This window comes from Gossypium hirsutum, chromosome A12, assembly GCF_007990345.1.
Source record: "Gossypium hirsutum isolate 1008001.06 chromosome A12, Gossypium_hirsutum_v2.1, whole genome shotgun sequence".
Classification (NCBI taxonomy): domain Eukaryota; kingdom Viridiplantae; phylum Streptophyta; class Magnoliopsida; order Malvales; family Malvaceae; genus Gossypium; species Gossypium hirsutum.
Genome location: NC_053435.1, coordinates 107,528,337 through 107,541,140, shown reverse-complemented (window position 1 = coordinate 107,541,140; position 12,804 = coordinate 107,528,337). Strand labels below are relative to the sequence as shown.

Here is a 12,804-nt window from a genome sequence, read left to right as displayed (position 1 = left end):
AAATGTCATCTTAAATCTAACATGTAGCATTTAGAACATATGAATCAAATTATAGGCATGCATGTATTTATTACACAAACAACACACGTCAAATCAAATCTGTCATAAGTGTTTTAAATATATTGTATGTGAAATTTAAAATGGCATTTTACACCTAATTTGATAAATAGGCTGATAGAAGAACCTTAATTGATAAAATATTAATAATTTTAATTATTAATTGGAATATTTAAAATTTTGGAGGCCAACTTAAAATCAAAAGTTATATTTTTAGTACGTCTTATAGAATTAACTCTAATTTATATATGATTAATATAATTTTTAATCTCTAAACTTTACAATTATATTTATTTTAATATTTGTATTTTTTTTTCTACACTAATACATGAACATGACAAGTAATTGATACTTTGTTTATCATTACTTTTCAAAATCATTTCAGGGGCCATGAATATTGCTAAATAAAACACTTTTTGGAGTTAAAAAGTGATTTTTACTTAACATGCAAAAGTTAAAAAATTTTATCTTTTGCGCTAAAAAAGAAGAAGCATTTTTTGGTCAAAATAATATTTTTTTAAACTTCATTTATAATTCAATGTATTATATGCAATATTTAGTAGGATATATAATTATTTCATTATTGAAATTTGTTTCAAATATATAACATTATATATTCGAATTTGTAATGATTATATTTTAATATTTATAATATAATTCATATATATTCAAATTAAAATTTATAAATAATTAACATTAATTACTTAAATCATAATTTTATACTATTATTTCTTGACAGTTTTTATAGAAGATACATCCCTAATTAAACAATAACTTCAATTGGATGTTGGACTCAACTCCAATCAACAATATCATAATACCACGCGATTAAATTTGGGTGAAAACCTAAGTTCAATTACACAAACAAACCTAATTGTCAAATTCCTTTTGGGTAAGCACCTAATTGTCAAATCTAATTATCAGTGAACTAAAAAAATCTACATTATATTAACCCATTCTTTGTATAAACAATTGAAGCGCGTATAGCTTTTAAAAAAAAAAATTGGTGTGTCGATGTCTTGAAGGTTGCTATTGGATAGGTGACTGAATACGCGTGTTCCCTTCCACACCAGACACCTACTCCCAATGGGACCTTTCTCCCCTTATTAAACATCATTCCCCAAGTCCAGCAGTTCGTCGTTTTTAACATAAAAGCATATATCTTCTGATAAAGATAATCATGAATTATCCCATACCATAAAAACAGGAATTATTGCCACGTGGACAATGAAACTCTAGTTCCGTGGCTGGTAATAGAATCCTGTCGGTCATGTTCTACGTGTGCCAATGTTAGACCGCCACCGCCATGCAAAGGTGGCGAAGCAATGGCATTTTAGTTCACTTTATAAAACCTCCCACTCGAGATTTCTCCTTTCGTGCAGTTTTATACTCTTATTCTATCTGCAAATCACTTTTCTGAAACAAAAAATGAATACCCAATCGGCCTATCCTCACCAGCATGGTGAGAAAACCTATCTCTGTTTCTATTTATAGTTATAGAAATGCATTTTAAGTTTTTAACATTCTTTAATTTCTTATCACAGGAGAAGGTGAAGATGACCAGCACCATGAGAAAAACTCAGTTTTGAAAAAAGTGAAGGCAAAAGCAAAGAAGATAAAGGATACAATTAAAAAACATGGGCATGGGCATAACCATGATCATGGTCATGAGTACCATGAAGGTCATATCCCTGATGATCATGACCTGGACGAGGAAGACGATGAAGAAGAAGATGAAATTGTTCAAGATCCCGAAGTTCACGGTGCACCAAGTATGTTGGCGTTCAATTCATCATCTTTCCCTGTTCCTTTTTCTTTTTGTTTATTGACTTGTGGAATGTCTTGTCGTGTTTTTGAAAGTGTACGAGTCTGCCGCTGCTAAAATTGTTGTGTCTGGACAACCAGAAGACTTGAGCCGTCCTGGGATTACAAACGAAATGTCAAAACCCATGATCCTGGATCCTCTAGAATCAAGGGGAATAACCGGAAACTACGGGACAAAAGACAATGAACCACCTAGCAGCGCTGTTGGTGGCTTGGAAGGCTTAGTAAGAGAACAACCGAGGGTCGACTTTGGGAAGAGGACTGATGCTGTTGGGGAACCACTAGCGCCGCAAAACACACCTATGCCGAGTTCTCAAGGCAAAGATACGACCGGTCCTACGAGGACTTTTCTTCATGGGGAAGGAGGAGGATATTCAGGGCAGCCAAAAGTTAATTTACAAAGACCCATAGGGTTGGAGGAAGACCCTGCTGCTCCTAAGGACAATCCTGATGCTTATGTTACTACAAATTATCAGTCCAAGGTCACAGATCCAACAGGAGAAGGTTAAGTCCTTTCAAATTGTAAATCATAAGCTTTATGATAAATTGGTGTTGCTTATTTATGGTGACATTGTAACAGGTGGAGAAGCAAGAGGGATAACCCCACTTTTGCATTCAATGGATAAAATGAGTATCTATGAGGAAGACAAGGGTAGAAAGGACAATTTACCTCCTCCAACTCATCCTGTTGCATCAGAATTATACCCTACTGGAAGCCATAACCAGTTCTCTCCCGGACCAAGTCCTCCATTAGACACCGGAACTCCGGCAGAAACCATGGACACAAAGCCTGAAGAACACCCACGTAATGTTGCTGCGGATGAGCCGGTAAACCAGAGCAGTTACACTGAGAAAATATCGTCGGCGACCTCTGTTATTGCAGATAAAGCAGTGTCAGCTAAGAACATTGTAGCTTCAAAGCTCGGATATGGAGAAAAGGACGAGAGTAGGACTACCACGAATGGATCAAGTCCGACTACGCAAGGATCAGCTATAGATTATGGAAAGAAAATGGCTGCAACTATGGCGGATAAACTAAGTCCTGTTTACGAGAAAGTTGCAGGAGCGGGAAGCACCATGGTGTCGAAGCTACACGGTCCCGGCTCTGGGACGGCAATCGAAGTGTATCCTGATCAGGTTCAAGATCAGGACAAAGGGGTCTCAATGAAAAGCTATATCGCGGAGAAATTGAAGCCTGGTGAAGAAGACAGGGCACTATCAGAAGTCATTTCGGAGGCCTTGCAAAAGCGAAAAGAGGAACCAGAGAAGGAAACAACGGCGGCAAGAGGGAAAGTGACGGAGTCGGAGGAGGTGGCAAGGCGATTGGGCACGACGGACGAAACAAACGAAAGGGTAGGTTCAGGATCCATGAATAGTCCCACTAAGAGTGTAGTGGATAAGCTTAAAGGTACTGTTGGTTCCTGGTTTGGCAAAAGTGAAGTGTCTTCCCAGGGAACTGAACAGGGACATGGTTCATCATCTGGTAATAATGGTGTTCCATGTTCTACCGGCGAGCGACGTCTCCAGGAATCGGGCAATTGATTCAATTAAGAACTATACAAGGGATGATATCGATTTCGCTTTACGCTTTGTGTGGAGATCATGATGTTGTTTTAAAAAAATCATTGAATGTGTGTAGCCAAGGGCTTATGGCCTCTGTTTCATGTGTGTACTTTTTTTAGAGTGTTTAGTATATATTCTGGTTAATAAAATTGGGTGCCCTTCACACCAAAAAAGAAGTCAGGTTTTTAAGTTGGGAATTTGTTGGCAATTCAATCAGATATTGGGAGAATATTCGTCACGAGAAGCAACCCTGTTTTTCGGTTTTTTCCATTCTCGCTTGCCTAATTTGGGGCTTTGGGGTTTGAGAGTTGAGACCCCATCCTTGTCTTGAATTGGATACGGCTTCTTTCGTCAACCCGGAATCTATTAATTCAAATAGACTAGTAATTAAAACATATAATTTGGTTCCTTTTGGATATACTTTTCCCCGTTTGGATTTTGGGCAATTGATGCTCATTCGAGTATTAAATTATTATAAAATTTGAATTTAGATATTCAATTAAGTCAATTACTCATTGGCATAGTGCAAAGACCGTGGATTGTCTGTTATTAATAGATATATGTAAATTATTTTCTTTTTCAAAGATATATGTATATTATGTATTTAGCCTCAATCTCTCTCTCTATATATATTATCATACTTTATTTAAATAAGCTCTTAAAATAACTCTTGCTATTCATTTTAATATTAAAGAAATTATTTTAAAATTTAAGTTCTTATCTCAACTTCTTGTACATAAAATTTAAACAAGTAATAAAAGATTTTAAGGTGATTACTTTTAAAAAAATTAAAAATTATTTTTTTACTTTTGAAAAGTCATAAGATAGGGATTTATTTAACTAAAAAAATAACTTAAAGGCTTGTTTAGATAAATTCTAGTAATTTAAGGGTCTTTTTTATTTATTATCCAATAAACTAGTAGCACATTAGTCATTATCTAACACCCTAAACCTTAATATCACTATAAAAATTAACAAAAGAAATATTTTAGGAACCGGGCCAAACCAAACTTTCAAAACCCCATGTCGGATCCGGCCACTCGGCCCATTGGAAATGTTTACTTCCCTTGCAAGAACGGCAGCAACAATAAACGGCGTCGTTTCCTAGAAAACCCTGATTGAGACTGCACTCCTCGATTACACTCCCTCACATATCGTATCTCCTTATTCCTCACTTCGCCTCTTCAACTCTCTTTTCACCACCAAAATCTCCAAAAACCCTGGGTGCCCAATAAACTCCGACCACCTCAAAAAAGCTTACAATCCCTCTGTCAACAAGTTTAAATCCCAGGTAAGTCCCCCCTTCCATTCTTTATTCATCGTCAAACTGATTCCAACTATTCATAAAGAAACTGTAGCTATTCAATGAAAATATCTTATCCCGATAAACTGCTGTCATGCAATCGAGTGTTTTCAGCTTAATGGGTATTTACCAACTCAAGATCACTGCGTTTCACAAGCTTTCCGTGTTTGGGTATCCCAATCTGATTCTGGGTTTTTTGTGTTTTGTAAAGATTCAGAGATAATGGGAGTGACCCAATGCTTAGTCGTTGCACAAAATGAACTCTTTAGCTCTGTTCGGTGTAAGGAATGTTTTTAAATCATGTTATATTATCGTTTTATCGAGGAAATTTTGTAGTGGTAGTTTTGATAGTGGTAAACTTGATAGTGATTTTTATTGTTCGGATGAACCCTTGAAGAGAATGTGGAAGGGTACCAGTTTAGACTCTGTTTTTGATGAAATTCATGATGATTGTGATGGGGACGGGAACGGGAACAGGAACAGGAACAGTTCTAAGTTCCGATTTACAACTAGAAAAGGGTTTTTTGAGACTGGGAGAGACGATTCTAGGACGATTCTTGAAGTTTTAGAAAAAGATGGACCGGGATTTGATGTGAAAGCTGCTATTAGTAAAATGCAGGTGAGGGTCTCGGGGTTCCTTGTGAGAGAAGTTCTTTTGGGAGTTTTGAAGAACACAAATTATACGAATAAGACCAGGTGTGCAAAACTCGGATACAAGTTTTTCGTGTGGGCTGGTCAGCAGGAAAATTATAGGCATACCGTGGATTCGTATCATTTGATAATGAAGATATTTGCAGAGTGTGAGGAATACAAGGCAATGTGGAGATTAGTAGATGAGATGGTAGAGAATGGTTTGCCTACAACAGCAAGGACATTTAACATTTTGATATGTGCTTGTGGAGAGACCGGCTTAGCTAAGAAAGTTGTGGAGAGGTTCATTAAGTCAAAGACATTCAATTATAGGCCATTTAAGCATTCATACAATGCTATTCTGCATACATTACTTGCCATTAATCAATACAAGCTAATTGAGTGGGTGTACCAGCAGATGTTAGCAGAGGGTTTTTCCCCCGATATTTTAACTTACAATATTATTATGTATGCAAAATACAGATTGGGGAAGTTAGATCAATTCCACAGGTTACTTGATGAAATGAGTAGATCCGGATTTTCCCCTGATTTTCATACATATAACATCCTTCTGCATGTTCTTGGCAAAGGAGATAAACCACTTGCAGCACTTAATCTATTGAATCACATGAAAGAGGTGGGATTAAACCCAGGTGTTCTTCATTTCACAACATTGATTGATGGCCTGAGTCGTGCTGGAAACTTGGATGCTTGCAAGTATTTTTTTGATGAAATGATAAAGAACGGATGCATGCCTGATGTCGTCTGCTATACGGTAATCATTACAGGATTCATTGCCGCTGGGGACCTAGAGAAAGCTCAGGAAATGTTTGATGATATGATTACCAAGGGACAGCTTCCGAATGTGTTTACATACAATTCGATGATTCGTGGTTATTGTATGGCTGGAAAGTTCGAAGAGGCATGTGCAATACTTAAGGAAATGGAGGCTAGAGGATGTAACCCAAATTTTGTCGTGTACAGTACCCTAGTGAGTCATTTACGGAGTACTGGAAAGCTTTCTGAAGCTCGTGAAGTAATAAGAAACATGGTGGAGAAAGGACAGTATGTTCATCTACTCCCAAAGATCAGGAGATATAGAAGATGCTAAGCAGTAGATTGTACAATATAATGATTGTTTATTGTAACTTAATTGCCAGTATACTCATTGGTTCAGCTATGTCAGCGCCACGTACCTCCTGCCTGTAATAGATGTCAAGGGAGTAGAAAGAACAAAGCATGCACATTCTTCTTTCCCTCCTCATTATTTTGGCATTCAATTTGTATAGCATTCTTTGTTCCCTTTTATCTTATTGTTCTTTAGTTTTATTTTTCTAAGTTGAAACTAATAACCTAATCCTGGGAGTAGGCGTGTTGAACGATAATGGTAAACAAAGTCCTTTTACGTTTAAGGATCATGCACTTGCAGGAGCTTAGATAAACTTGGAGGAATGCTAAAACCTAATTTCTATACGTCAGCATGAGGTATATATGGCACGTCACGTGGAATTGTCTAGCTATTTTGTTAGTTACCCTAGTTTTTAACATTAGAAATGGATGAAATTTTGAATAAAAAGGACCAGTTTGCTATTTGATATAAAGTATAAGGATTTATTTGCCCCTTTTTTTAGTAAAAGGGGCAAAATGCAATCCAACTTCTAGTACAAGGGTTTCCATGGTACTTTTACCTGGTTGTTGACTTGTCAGGGATAATGCAACTCAGCTCTTTTATTTCTTTGACATGCAGGTATCAAACATTCCGTGCATCACTGAAGTATTTTTGCCTATGATTCCATATCAGACAGACAAAGGAGGTAGCCTGTCCGGTATGTCATTTCATTCCGTAACCTTTCCGGCTTCTCCCGGTTTACAAGGCTGCCACTCCTCTGGTGACTTCCATCGAGATTTAATCCAACATTACAAAGGTGAAAAATCTTAAATGACCTGACAAAGAAGAAAGAATGGCATTTCCTGTTAGTGTTCCAATAATTGTTATTTCTAGGCTTATGTGGAACATGCCTTTATTTCCTGGTTTTCATCACCATCAATTCATTTGAGTTTTAGAACAACGCCTGAATAAAGGTTTCATTCTTTTAGCATTAGGTATTGTAACAAAGAAGGAGAAACATGTAGCTAGGTTGAACAGTTAACTGCCTCCTTCTATATTTTGTTTTACATTTCATGATATTATATACAAGCACAAACAGTTTTTGGCAATTCCTTAAAGTTTGTTGCTTTATCTTCCTGTACTCACGTTGACCTAGAGAAGACAATCGAAGTACCTACTCGTAGTTGACTTCCGAGGACTTTTTAAGTTTATTTAATTAAAAAAAAAAACTGTTCAAAGTTTCAAGGAATAGTCTCTTATAGTCTTGGTCTCTTATAGATAGTGTTGATGCTTAAAATGTGTAGCTAGGTTTGGATTTTCAATGTGGCAACTTCTCCGTCAGCATTGTTGCTTTTGGAACTTGATACGTTACGTGAACATATTAAAGCCGGATCCGGCTTTGGTCGAGTAATTGAATCACAATGTTGTGTTTGGAAACCAGGGTTATTACTGTCTCTATAATACCCTAAACATGGATTTCGTTCAACTGTGATGATATGATATTTTGAAGTCATGCATGTCATCACCTGATTTTTTTTAAATGTTATAATTTTATAGTATTTTTTATAATTTTACATAAAGGTTTTAAAAGTAAGGTGACAATGTGGAACTTTGAGATAGTCTTATGTTATCACACCATAAATTGAATCTAAGTTCAGGGGCTAGATATTTTTTAGGGGTTAAATTGAGAAAAAAATTGTTAAGTTTTGAGATTAATACAAGTTAAATTGAGAAAATTTTTCAAGTTTTGAGATTAATATGAATAAAAAAGTTTAGCAATCAAATTAAATTAAACTGTCAAATTAAGAAATTAAATAATAAATAATACTATAGTTTTAAAAAGTCTTTAAATAATTGCACTTTATTTAAACAAGTTCTTATACATTTTAGTATTAAAGTAAAAATATTTTGAATTTTAAGTTTTTATCCTAATTTCTTATTAATGCAATCAGAATGATTTTGTTATGTATAAAAATAATTTTAAAAAAATTTAAAATATTATTTTATTTTTATATTCTCTTTAAATTTATGTCAACATTAAATGCGAAAATTCTAAACATTTTTATTTTAATATTAAAATATGAGACTTTTATAAGTAAAAATAAGTAAAAATAAATTAAGGATTTATTTAACTACAAAAATAATTAAGAATTTAGTTAATTACAAAAATAATATAATGATTTGTTTAAATAAAGTATAAAAGTTCTTTTAGTATATTAACGAGGCTTTCGTTTTTATGAATTAAGGCCACATGGGGCGGAAGGATGATGCGATTTTACTGATCATACTTTATAAGACTAAAGTGTTGCCGTATTTAGACCGTGACGCCCCCTTTATTCCTCCATTGAAGGAACACTTCAACCGTTTGGGAAGGAAACTCGTGACGTGAATCCAACGCTTTGTTTATCATTTTCCTTTTTTGGAAATCAATTTTTTATATAATTTATTATTATTATAAACCTCCAGATCTTAATTAAATTTTTAAATAAATGCTAAAGTTCATTAAAACTGTCACTTAATTTTTAAAAATTTACAAAAATAATCATTGAACTATTTGAAAGTTTTCATTTAAATTACCGAACTGTTAAAATCAATGTATGGCCTTCTTCGTTCATTTCGCTTGCAACAATCGAAAACTATTCTTTCCGTTCTTTTCAATAGTTTTTTTTCAATAAACAATTTTAAACGTCACAAATTGGTAAGTTAAAATCGAAACAACTTTTATCTTTGATATCTGACACTAACCGTTGAATTGACTTAAATCTAAGATATGTTATTTTACTCATTGATGAATATTGATTCACTGTACCTATCATTCAATTATCACTTGAAACTTGCTGGCTGAATTTTAAAAAAAAATTAATATCCCAATGATTTGAATAATTTTTTAAAAAATAGTTCAATGACTTAAATCAAAACTTTAAAATAGTTCATTGATCATTTTATAACTTTTTAAAATTGAGTAATCAAAATATAAACTTATTAATAGTTTAATGAACTTAATTGAAATTTATCCTAATTTTAAAAAAAAATTATTTCTACTAAACGTAGCATAGGCTTCAACTTGTTGAAAAAGGACAAATCCAATAAATCTTGTCCTAACCCAAATTGAAACATAGAAGCTAAATCTTTTTTACATTATTTATCTAACAATCAAACTATCTGATTATAATCTAAAGCAAAAACCCTTTTCACATTGCTAATTGCCCCTTTCATTATTTTTCAGACAATCACTAAAAAAAACCTTATTTCCACCAAAAAAGAAAAAAGAAAAAAGAAAAAACAGAGCATACACTGTAACACTACAAGCAGAGATTTGTTGAGAAACCTTGAAGATGGTTTGGGGTTTTTTCATTTTATTTTTTAAATTTATTTCTTTTCTTCCTTCTTTTCTTCTTTCTTTTCCTCTTTCTTCTCTTCCTTCTTCTCTTCTTTCTTCTCCTGTTTCTTTTCCTCTTTCTTTTCTTCCTTTTTTCCTTCCTTCTTCTCTTCTTTAGCAGGTCCTATTGATATTATATCCACTTTTGCCACTTTCTTCAGTTTCTTCACCACCGCCACTGCATCCATTTGTCCTATCACCGTCAGCTTCTGATCCTTTAGATCCGCAGCGATTGAATCAACCCCTGTTGTCATCCATAGTTTTCACATAAACAAGCATTCCAGGATTTTTTTTTTATAATTTTGTGTAATTTCTCTGATTTTTTAATTGTATCTAAAAAAGGGTAAGTAGAGATCCAGAAAGTTTTTATAATATTAACGCCAAGATCTGAATTTTTTTTTATAAGGATTTGAGCTGGAAAAAAAAGGAATTTATTAATATTGCACGCAAACTGTTTGATGAAATACCGAAGATATCTGCAGCAGCTTCTATGGATTTTTGCTTGGTCTTTTCGTCGGTCATGGTTAGAACTTTCAATACCACTTTCTGCTAAACACAGTGAACAAGGTGACTACGTTAGATATAGGGGATGAAAATGAAAATGAAAATAACATCAAATTGAATATAAATGGGATTTTTAGTAGAATCATAAAGAACAAAGGAAGAAAAAACACCTGAGCCATTTTTGGTGTGGGAAATAATGTGAAATTGAGAGCAATAGCTAAGTACATGATGTTCCGAGGGCCAGTTTTGGCCTTTATAAAGAGTGAAAATTATAATGTGATTTACAATGGAGTCCTTTTTGTGTATGGCTGCGCTGGACTGGTGGCTGCTGTTCATCGTAGGTATCACGATGGATAAATTATTACGATGTTACTAAATTATTAGTAAATTTATTTTATGATAGTATAATCTAAAAAAATTATAAATTGGTCACTAAATTATTCCAAAATTTTTATTTAAATCATTATATTGTTAAGTTCTTTTCTTAAAATTTGACTAACGAGCTCTAAGTGACGATTTGACAATCGGTATTGTGGATCAATACTCATTGACGAGTAAAAGAATATACATTAGTTCTAAGCCAATCTGACAGTCAGTGTCGGATATTAGAGAAGAAAGTTGTTTGAATTTTGGTTCATAAATTTATGACGTTTAAAGTTGTTTCAAGAGAATAGTTAAAGCTTTATTTGTTTCAACGTAAAAGCTTTTACGAATAATATTTTTAGCTTTTTCCCGATGTTTGTTTCATGTAAAATAGGATAGTCAACGTAAAATTACCCCTTTATTCCTATAAAATGTCTTACCAATTTTTTTTCCGTAAGACATTTTTCAAATTGATAAGGCTCTGTTCACTGTAACACCCCCATACTTGACTCGAATATCAAGTCAAAGCATTGGAATGTTACATTCTCAACTACATTCTTCACTTATTGAATATTTTCTAATAAACTTTCATAATTTTCCAATTTAGTCCATTTTTATCATAAATGTTCAATATTCACTAATTAATCATATTATATCAATATTTTTTCTTGTTACACTTTAATCACATAATTTATTTCAATATCTTGTTTCACATATCAAATTTCTATGTATTTCACTTTTTATTATTTCATCCACGTATTTTCTCAAGGTTAACAATTTAGTCCCTATCATCATAAAAATTCCATATTTTTCCACAATTTCACTTTTACAATACTTTATACATATTTTATCATCTCATAACACATTCATTAAACTTTTATCATAATTTCCTTATTCACATATTAAATTGTTTCACACTTAAACTTTTGTATATTTTTCAATTTAGTCCCTATTGCCATGTAATTTATTTTTCACCATATAAGCACTTTAATCAAATAATTCATCATAATATCTTATTTCACATAACAAATTTTCATACATATCACTTCTCTTGTTTCAATTATAAATTTCACAAAATTTACAATTTAATCCTTAACATCACGAAGACTATTTATTTACTATAATTTCACCTTAACATCACTTTGTAATAAATTTACTACTTATCATTGTTAAGATGGTTACCACCATCAGTCCAAAACCCATTTGGGTTTGGGCCAGCATCGGCCTAAACCCACGAGGTCGCAAACTGAGCTCGCAGACAGAGCTCGCTCATTGAGCCTACTCCTCTGCGATGTTATACGTGCATGAGAACGCATAACACGTGTTCAATCTAGAATAGGGTATGTGCCTGCATGCATGGAGCCTACTTAGTTTGTCATCTCAATAAACAATACACATATCATATAAATAGACAAACATCACTAGGAAAAGGGGATAGAGTGAAAAAAATACTTCAAATTTATGTTTGTTTCATGAAAATAACTTTTATGAAATATTTTTAGGAAATTTGCCAAACAACAGAAAACATTTTACACAGATTTATTCAAACACAAAAAAATATCAATTTTTCCAGAAAAGTAAGTCATTTTCCATAAATCATTTTTCGAAAGCTATTTTTAGTGAAACAAACGGGAGCCTAATTTGGAGAATAAAAAAGAGAGTTTTCAATTAGTGTAGGCGGTGTCAACAAAGAAGGCATACAACAATAATTTTAACAGTTCAGTGACTTAAATGAAAATTGAATAATTCAGTGATCATTTTATAACTTTTAAAAGTTATGCAATTCAATACAAATGAGCCTTTAGTAAATTTAAAAAAAATAATTAAATAAAAATAAAGTAGATAATAGATTTTGATATCCAAATCCAAACTAGTTATTTACAAAAATAAAGCATGTCCTAATAATTTAATAATGGATATCTCAGAATATGTAGTTAGATATGTTACAATTAAGTTAAAAATATATATCATAAAAATATGTTATTATTAATTATTAAAGAGTAAACTATCAAAATAGTAACTTTTGTTTACCTTATGTTATATTTTAATTACTTATGTTAAGATGTTGTAATA

The 12,804-nt window shown here is 32.9% G+C and overlaps 3 protein-coding genes across 5 annotated transcripts; 2 read left to right on the top strand and 1 right to left on the bottom strand.

The window, feature by feature from the left end:
• Positions 1-1,362: 1,362 nt before the first annotated feature.
• Positions 1,363-3,617, top strand: LOC107936859 (low-temperature-induced 65 kDa protein). Its single transcript, XM_016869634.2, has 4 exons — positions 1,363-1,519; positions 1,602-1,829; positions 1,918-2,385; positions 2,462-3,617. Exons 1-4 carry the CDS (start codon positions 1,486-1,488, stop codon positions 3,421-3,423), a joined length of 1,692 nt encoding a protein of 563 aa, XP_016725123.2. The 5' UTR covers positions 1,363-1,485; the 3' UTR covers positions 3,424-3,617.
• Positions 3,618-4,561: 944 nt separating this feature from the next.
• LOC107936904 (pentatricopeptide repeat-containing protein At3g60050) lies at positions 4,562-7,594 on the top strand. Of its 2 annotated transcripts, XR_005906542.1 has the most exons (3): positions 4,563-4,735; positions 4,959-6,614; positions 7,125-7,594. XR_005906542.1 is itself a non-coding variant. In XM_041083747.1 (2 exons), the coding sequence occupies exon 2, from the start codon at positions 5,004-5,006 to the stop codon at positions 6,486-6,488; it is 1,485 nt and encodes a 494-aa protein (XP_040939681.1). In that variant the 5' UTR covers positions 4,562-4,735; positions 4,959-5,003; the 3' UTR covers positions 6,489-7,594. The 2 variants fall into 2 exon arrangements, 1 of the variants encoding a protein (XP_040939681.1); XM_041083747.1 differs by having other exon boundaries at positions 4,562-4,735; positions 4,959-7,594.
• A 2,065-nt stretch (positions 7,595-9,659) lies between these two features.
• On the bottom strand, positions 9,660-10,675 carry LOC107936861 (heavy metal-associated isoprenylated plant protein 39). Of its 2 annotated transcripts, none has more exons than XM_016869637.2 (3): positions 10,539-10,675; positions 10,332-10,410; positions 9,660-10,108 (listed from the first exon to the last, which is right to left on the bottom strand). In XM_016869637.2, exons 1-3 carry the CDS (start codon positions 10,593-10,595, stop codon positions 9,855-9,857), a joined length of 390 nt encoding a protein of 129 aa, XP_016725126.2. In that variant the 5' UTR covers positions 10,596-10,675; the 3' UTR covers positions 9,660-9,854. The 2 variants fall into 2 exon arrangements, with proteins under 2 accessions (XP_016725126.2, XP_016725125.2); XM_016869636.2 differs by having other exon boundaries at positions 10,332-10,413; positions 10,539-10,620.
• Positions 10,676-12,804: the final 2,129 nt, after the last annotated feature.

What these genes read in the sequence shown, in the direction of transcription:
- LOC107936859 (XM_016869634.2), top strand. Translation starts at nt 1,486, where the DNA reads ATGAATACCCAATCGGCCTATCCTCACCAGCATG. An exon ending in GGCCTATCCTCACCAGCATG is followed by an intron (nt 1,520 to 1,601) that starts GTGAGAAAACCT and finishes TTCTTATCACAG; the next exon opens with GAGAAGGTGAAGATGACCAG. An exon ending in CACAGATCCAACAGGAGAAG is followed by an intron (nt 2,386 to 2,461) that starts GTTAAGTCCTTT and finishes ACATTGTAACAG; the next exon opens with GTGGAGAAGCAAGAGGGATA.
- LOC107936904 (XM_041083747.1), top strand. Translation starts at nt 5,004, where the DNA reads ATGAACTCTTTAGCTCTGTTCGGTGTAAGGAATGTTTTTAAATCATGT.
- LOC107936861 (XM_016869636.2), bottom strand. Translation starts at nt 10,595, where the DNA reads ATGTACTTAGCTATTGCTCTCAATTTCACATTATTTCCCACACCAAAA. An exon ending in CCACACCAAAAATGGCTCAG is followed by an intron (nt 10,414 to 10,538) that starts GTGTTTTTTCTT and finishes CACTGTGTTTAG; the next exon opens with CAGAAAGTGGTATTGAAAGT. An exon ending in AGCTGCTGCAGATATCTTCG is followed by an intron (nt 10,109 to 10,331) that starts GTATTTCATCAA and finishes GGATGACAACAG; the next exon opens with GGGTTGATTCAATCGCTGCG.